This window comes from Gavialis gangeticus, unplaced genomic scaffold (genome assembly GCF_001723915.1).
Source record: "Gavialis gangeticus isolate Ggan-Ray unplaced genomic scaffold, GavGan_comp1, whole genome shotgun sequence".
NCBI classification, from domain to species: Eukaryota; Metazoa; Chordata; order Crocodylia; family Gavialidae; genus Gavialis; species Gavialis gangeticus.
Genome location: NW_017729025.1, coordinates 124,904,472 through 124,912,676, shown reverse-complemented (window position 1 = coordinate 124,912,676; position 8,205 = coordinate 124,904,472). Strand labels below are relative to the sequence as shown.

At 41.1% G+C, this 8,205-nt stretch overlaps 1 protein-coding gene across 1 annotated transcript in view; it reads left to right on the top strand.

Annotated features, from left to right (window-relative positions):
* Positions 1 to 8,205, top strand: part of DCDC1 (doublecortin domain containing 1) — a 236,073-nt gene that overhangs the window by 38,052 nt on the left and 189,816 nt on the right. Inside the window, exon 5 of the mRNA XM_019519509.1 lies at positions 3,991 to 4,196. Coding sequence (XP_019375054.1) covers positions 3,991 to 4,196 — 206 coding nt within the window. The remainder of the gene's footprint in view (positions 1 to 3,990; positions 4,197 to 8,205) is intronic.

Genomic DNA, 8,205 nt, shown 5'->3' with positions numbered 1-8,205 from the left:
TAAGTGTGCTGCTGGTTCCTACTGCCCAAGTGCAGCACCCTGCACTTGTCCGTGTTAAAACGCATCCTGTTCCTGTTAGCCCACCCCTGTAACCTATCCAGATCCCTCTGCAATCTCGCCCTCCCTGCTAGCGTGCTCACCTCCCCCCAGATTTTGGTGTCATCAGCGAATTTAAACAGGTTACTTTCCACCCCATCATCCAGATCGCTGATGAAGATAAAGACTTCAACAAAGAGTCCACAGATATGATCTCTTCCAACTTCTCAGGTACTCTTTTAATAAACTGTAAGGAATGACAGTTGTCTCCCAAGGTAGGAGTACTAGGCCTTTCTTTCAGGGCTGTTAAGCACACAGTAGGAGCATCTACATGAGATGTTACATCACCATAGCGATGAGCTATGTCACTATAGCTCCTTGCTATGGCAATGTACTACCAGGCATGAACTGTGATGCTGACGTTACTGTGCAGTATTTTATTGCTACTGCACTGTAGCTGCTAAATATAGCCATGCGGCATCTTGACTGCACAGTAATGCCGGTTACTGCGTAGTCATTTAGTACTTGTATAGCTGTGCCCACTTGCTCATACTTGTCTCATGTAGACATGCTCGCTTGCTTAAGTACTAAGTGACTGGACAGTAACAGTTGCACAGTCTGCCGCATGTGTAGATATGCCCAGTATTAGTCATACCTTTCGGTGACAGACTTCTCCTGGCTCCCAACCTAGAACAGCTTCACCTAGCCCAAAGGAGGTGAGAACCACTATGACTAATTATTAAGTCCAATCTTGCATTTTAGCTTTGTGCTGTACAAGCAACTTGAGTGGAGCCTGGGATCACATTTAGTGCAACTGGCATTTACAGAGCTTCATGGGACTGAAACCTGTTTGGTATAGATGGACTATTCAGGGCTTTTAGCAGCAAGCAAAACCTTATTTTGTACATGCACACCCATTACCCATACTTGGCTAAATCTAGATGGATTTTCCCAGCAAGTGCCAAAGGTCACAAAACTATACCTTGCCAGTGTTAGTTCCTATATGTGCCTTAAAGATGGCTGTTTCAAAACTGAAAAAAAACAGGAAAGTCATGAGTTCTTGCATGGATACAAGCAGCCTCTGAAAGAGAGCAGGTATACTCATATGAGACAGAAAACCAAAAACTGCCCAGAATATCAAAGGCTTTAAAATTAAATCCATTTTAGGTTGATAACAGATTTGCCAAAATGCCAATGGCTATTCAATGGCCACCATTAGATTAGTTGATTTGTTAGCTTTGAACATAAGTTGCTGTAAATCAGTGTAGCTCTACTGAAATCAACTGAGCTAACCCAATTTACACTACCTGAGGATCTGGCTATAAATTTAGGCCCCTGCTACACATTACATATATTACACAATTAACTGGTTAACTGCACAGTAAATTTATACCAGCCACACATGCAAAGTAAGACCCACCACAAGTGCAAAATAATTATCAAGATGTGTACTAATTTAGACCACGACTGGGTTAACCTGATCTAGGAAAGGGTTACCCAATCTCCTAACTGCCTGTATGCATTTGCAGCGAAGTACCAAAGCTGTGCTATTTTTACCATTCTGACCCAGACTGGGCTATTGTGGTGGGATCCCCACACCCACAGAATGGCTAGCACCCTCCCCCCAATTCCAGCTGCCCCTTCCCCCACCCCAAATTACTTGCACAGCTCCTGGGAATGGCAAGTGGCTGTATGTGCTGCTCCTGGTCTACGTTTAAGCAGCTTAAAGTAATCCATGTGAAAGTAGACCAGGTGCAGCAAACATCTGTACAAACCCTGAGAATTTGTTTGGAAAACAAAACTTCCTAATATGTAAAGTTTTGTTTAGATTCATTGTAGGTATCAATGTCCTTGAGAAAAGAAGTTTTGCCGTTTTTTTAGAATTAATGCCGATTGTCTTGAGAAGCAGTGCTATTTTATTTTGGTAGTTTTAATGGTAATAATATATGAATAGATGGGTTCTTTATATTCTGTAATAAAATAAGTTCTATTGTTTGTGATGGAAAAGAATTATGAATTAAAACCCAGTCTTGAAAAATACAATAGTGTTGTTCATTTTACCATTTTCCAGTACTAATAAATGTAATGAGATGTTTACCTTTTCAAAGTGATATGAAGTGATCTATGCTCCTTCTGTATTGAGACATGTGCCCTGCCCACTCCTACTCCATGCATGCCAGATTCCACAACAAGAGCTACCTTAGCGATCCTGAGAGTGGGCCCAGAGCCACTCTTTAGAACATCTGAAACATACTGCTTATTCTTTACCATTTTACTTGAATGCAAGACAAGGTTTTTTTCTCCCAGACAGCATGGGGAAAGCCCTCTCATCTCACATTCACAAACAAGGACACATCATTCAATAAATTGTCTGTCCCCCTTCAAAAAAGATGCAGATGTTCCTTCCACACTGTAACCGGGCCTGGAGGCACTGCAATACCAACCCAGCACCAGGAGAGCCAGAGCCAGCTCTGGCACCCTCCCTTTGGTGCCAAAAATGTTACATTTGATCTTAGCCAAAAAGACTGAATTGCTGATGGGAACCTAACACAAGAATAGGTTATAGTGAAGCCCATCTAAATAAAATATATAATAATGCCCATTGAACGCAGACCCCCTCAGTGGTCACTCCTTTTCAAGTCAGTGTGCTGCTACATTGCATATCTTTTGACTTCCTCTTCACTCCCATAGCTGAACTACACCTTTCTTTCCCGTTTCCAGTGATTCCTGATTCTTCACCAGGCTTAAATGTCTGGCAAATATCACAAAATGGGGCCCCAAACAGTTCACCTCTCTCATCCTGTCACATATGATTATAACAAATATATACACAGATGAGGCACAGGGCAACATGGTCTGCCCTTCAGGAGTTGGAGCTGGACCATGTTGCCCTGTGCTACATCTGTGTATACATTTTTGGAGGATCCCAGGACTCATAGCAAGAACACCCAGTTCCAGTGAGTGGGCAGCAGAGGGCAAGGGAGCTAAGTCACCCCCCACATTTATTTTCCTTGCTGTAGTAGTAGGAGGGGCACAAATTCAAGGCAAACCTCCAATAATTAGATTCTATATCTGGAAAATTATAGCAAATGTATTAATTTTCCAGATATAGAATCTAATTATTGGGGCTCATCTTGTATTCAGGTAAATTGGGTACTTACACAACTCCCATTAATGTTAATGGATCTAGAAAATCAAAGACGATTTTAATTTGGATTTATTGGATTTAGGCACTTAATGATCACTGAATAACTATAAACTTAGTGGTTTAAAATCAGATTATTATTTTGGAAAATATGGATTAGACTAAACTGTTGCTGACAAAAATATTGTCTTTACTGACATATTCTGTGGCAAGGTATTTCCTATAATTGGCTTTCCATATAAAAATACACTGCATTCATTAAGGCTTCAAGTTTATTACTTTTACCTGCAAATGTATTTTATGTACAGACCATCCTCTTAGGCATCCAAAAAAGGTGTGGTAAGGAAACCAACTGTTAAAAGTAGAATAAAAACACCTTTTGGGTAATGTGCTATCAGATGTGAACCTTGAAATAATGTAAAAAAAAAGGTGCAGGCATAATTTTTCTGAGGCTGAAGAGATGAGAAGCACTTGATTTTTGTAGGTGAGAAGTGAAATGTTCCTCTCTGATTACTGATAGAGGCATGCTAAGGTGAATTTTAATTATGACTAAATTGTGGTATTACTCTTTCATACCCTGAACATCTGTTCCCTTCAGGAATGATGATTTATGCAGGCTATCAGTGCAGACAGCTTGCTACAGCTTATGTCACGGTTAGTGGGAAGCTGGTGGTAGTATTTAAAAAAATACTATATGGAGGCAAGCCAGTGTGTGTTATTAAGGTAATAGGGAAGGGGAGCATGATGTGTCCATTTTTAATTTTGAAGCCAAATATTGACTTTTACGGTTTTCTTCTGTTTTCTTCCAGACCATCTGTCATTAATGAAGAAAATAATCTGGACAGTGAATGGTTTGGTTTTTCCTGCTGGTGTCAAGAAAAAGAAAACCAACCCTGTACTTCCCTGTGGCATGAAGAGGCTTGTTGAGAAGTCCTCACTCAGAATTTTGGCATTTAAGAATTGCACAGGGCAGGATGGCTATGAGATAATTGCAGAACAGAATCAAATTGAAAAGGTAAATTTTATTACAAAATCAAAAATATCCTGAAAATAAAATACATTTGGCCTCAAATCTCAATGTTCTTTCTTTTTATTTCAACAAATTATTTGATTAGATTATTAATTTGAGAATAGATATATTTCTAAAGCACTTAAAATATGTCTTCAAAATTACCAGAATCAAGAATCATTACCATGTTCCTAAAATCAGACAGAACGCAAAAATCCTTTTTATCAGCTAAAGACCTTTTAAGTTCTTTTGTGGATGTTTAATAGCTCCTGGGCTTTGTTAATATAGGTTCCTTATACCAATACCTGCTTAAATAATCAGAGAAATCTGTAAGTGCCTAGCTTTCAAGACACAGGGATAAAACATAAAAATCATACTGTCAGCATTCCTGTTTTTTACTCCATGTTATTTTTGAATTAAGTCTGATAAAGTAATTTTTAATTTTCACAGCCCTGGGGCCTGATTCACCTCCCACTGAGACTTTGGAAAGATTTCCATTGCGTGCAATAGACTTTGAATGCCTGAAGCATTAACATTCCAATTATCCTGTTTTGTGAATTCCATTGAACTGGTTAACAAATCTCTCTAGGACAATTGTAACTTTAAATCATTAAAATACTTCATATACAAGGAATATCATATGCAGGCTGAGAGAGAAAGATCAAACCTCTTTCTGTTTTTCTGACTATTATGGTATACTAGATAGCTTCCTACAATTGGTGTTTGATACAGACTGGTGATTTTAAAGGTTACAATATGTCCTTCATGAATCAGTGTTTACTAGAGGGGCTGTGTAATCTCCATCTTTGGAAATTTTTAAGAACAGGTTAGACAAACAGTTCTCTGGAATGCTGCAGACTGGAATAATCCTGCCTTGAACAGGGACTTGAGCTAGATGACCTCCTGAAGTTCCTTTCAGCCCTATTTTTCTGTATTTTTTTTTATTCCAAGACCACTCAGTGAGTTATAGTCTTGCTATATCCAGCCATAGAGAAGAATAAATTTAATTGGAAGCAGAAGATGTGCGTAGAAGGAATAAGAACATGTTGCTTGTTTACATGGAATACGATTGTTTCAGCTTTCTATTAAATACATTAAAATATATCTTAACTGCTCTTTATTGCTTTTCTCCATTTGTTTATTCTTTTTCTGCTTTCCATATTCCAAAATTACAGGGACTGACTGTCCCCTTTCCTTCAATTTATTTCCTCATTCTCCTTCTTTCTCTTGGTGTTTTATGTTTCACCTGTAACCTCTATTTTACCCTCTTCATCATTTTGTCTCTTGCAAGTTCTCCTTCACTTTACAGTCACAGAAGATAGCTGTGGCAGACAAATCCTAAAAGCTCTTTGTGCTCCTCTTCTACATTTTTATAACACTAGTCTGCCCTTTGCCATGAGGACAAAGCTAGCTATTATATTAGAAAACACCATAGAAATATCATTTGAATGGTGTGTCCAATATTATTTTAATATGTGTCTATAATTTGAACATATTTTTCTATAATTTGAATGGTGTGTCCAATATTATTTTAATATATCTCCATCCCTATATCTCAGCATCCCCTACAGTCACTTCAATTCATGCTAAATACCAGGAAACAGAATGGAACCCTAAAGCACATAGTAGGAGATACCTTTAGGTTAAAATCATTTTCTTTATATACTCCACTTCAGGAATCAGTTCTGCCACTTGAGAACAGTCTCATTTGCCAACCTTGTGATCAGCAACAGCTTGTCTAAGACATCAAAGACTCCTGAAGTGCTGAAACATAATCAAGTAGCAGAAAATCATCAACCACTTCAAACAGTTTCGCCACCATGGCCCTCCTTCTCTGTGACCTTCCTTACGAAAAGGTTGAAGGTGTTCACAATAAGAGGCTAGTTACAGGTATTTAAAGAAGGAGTTATATGAAGAGGAAGAAAATAGTTAAAAATGTTGGACAGCTTCTCCAAGATTATGGCCAAATTAACTCCCAAGTTGAAAAAGCCTGGGAGCCCACCAGGAGCTGGAAAAATGGTATCTCAAGGTACATATAAACCTGCAAAGCAACAATAACTTCAAAGCTTGTAGGACTTTATAGTACATTAAAAGAAATAACAGCAACAAAATTCCAAGTGCACAGATGTGAAGAAGCACAAACATGACACCTAGGTGAAAGACACGACGTAGCTAGTTTTAAATCAGTCTCTCTCACTACTCTTGAGCAAGTAGTATTCTGAGAAAGATGAGCAACAAGACAGGAACATAGCAAGAGCTGGGTTAGTGTACAATGTACTTTAGATCTTGATGGATGATGCAACCCTTTCAGAATTGTTATCTACCAGTGCACATTAGGGCACTTCTGAAGCTACTCAGGCTTGAATTAGGGAATGGAAGAGGGGAAAAAAACCTAAAGAAAGACAAAACTTCATGGATAATGTGTTTTCCTTGTTATTACATTCATTATAATTCCTTGTCAGAATAACCATTAAGTTTGGTGCATGATTATTCAGAACAATTATTATTGGGGTAAGAGACACTTCTTTATTGTTATAGATCAACATGGAATTTGTATTTTCAACATGTTTTTGATAATTGGCAAGAACACCTTTTCCTCAGAGTATTAAGCCATGTTTTTCTATATGGACACCTTGAAAAATACAGCTTAGGATCTTCAATTTAGTGGCCTGGAATTTGCATGATGTGCAAATAATGTTGTCAGTATGTTCCTTTTCTTACTTCTGTTCAGCATTTTCCTGAACAATGACTTTTCCCGGGTCAAAGTATCGCCACTTCTGTCATCAGAAAAGTAACTTGCGTGCTATCCATCTTAGACTTCTTTCAGAAAATGACAGGTAATTTCACTGGCATTACTTTTGTGACAGTTTCAGCTTGATGATTCAACTTTTTAGTGTACGTCAAAATTGCATTCAGTGTACATTATTGTACAATATGAAAATTCAACTATAGTTGATTTACATTCTCAATTACCATGGTTACTCCACAAATAGAAAAACTATGCTGATTATTAAAACGTTCATTATTAAAAAAGCATGTGTTGCACACTGATATTTAAAAGAACTCTATCAAAAATGATATATATTTGTCACGGGGTGGGGCCTAGGAGTGGCTGTGAGCCCGCTAGTGCCCCCTGCCATGCCAAATTAGGAGACCCAGCACCCTCAGGTTCCCGCCCGCCACGTCTTTGCTCTTATATAGTTTAATATGGGAGGCTGCCTTTGGTCTCCTAATTTCTATGGGTGACCTGGTGCACCCCAGCCTTATGGGCTATGCGTGCCTCCTACCTCCCCTTTAGCATGCCCCAAGCCTCGCAGCTGTTCTGGACGTTTTTGTGTCTCTGATCTATGCCCTCTCCAGGCCTTTACCCGCGCGCCCTGCCCTCTCTGGGCTCCTGTTCGCGCGCTTTTCTCCTCCTGGCCCCGATACGTACGTCCACCCCTCTCCAGGCTTCACTCGCGTGTCTGCCCCTCTCCGGGACCCTTAACCACGTGCTCGCCCTTCCCCAGGACGTCTATACAAAACCAGCACCGCTCCAATCTTATACTAGCCCTCCCCGGGCTTCACTCCTGCTGGCTGGCCCCCCCCCTTGGGCCTATGCCACGTGCTTCCCGCACTCTTGCCCTCGCTGGGGCCTGTGTCTGTGCCTCTCGCGCCCCTTGGCTCCCTCGGAACCTGCTCCCGCGCTACTCGCGCCCCTTGGCTCCCTCGGAACCTGCTCCCGCGCTACTCGCGCCCCTTGGCTCCCTCGGAACCTGCTCCCGCGCTACTCGCGCCCCTTGGCTCCCTCGGAACCTGCTCCCGCGCTACTCGCGCCCCTTGGCTCCCTCGGAACCTGCTCCCGCGCTACTCGCGCCCCTTGGCTCCCTCGGAACCTGCTCCCGCGCTACTCGCGCCCCTTGGCTCCCTCGGAACCTGCTCCCGCGCTACTCGCGCCCCTTGGCTCCCTCGGAACCTGCTCCCGCGCTACTCGCGCCCCTTGGCTCCCTCGGAACCTGCTCCCGCGCTACTCGCG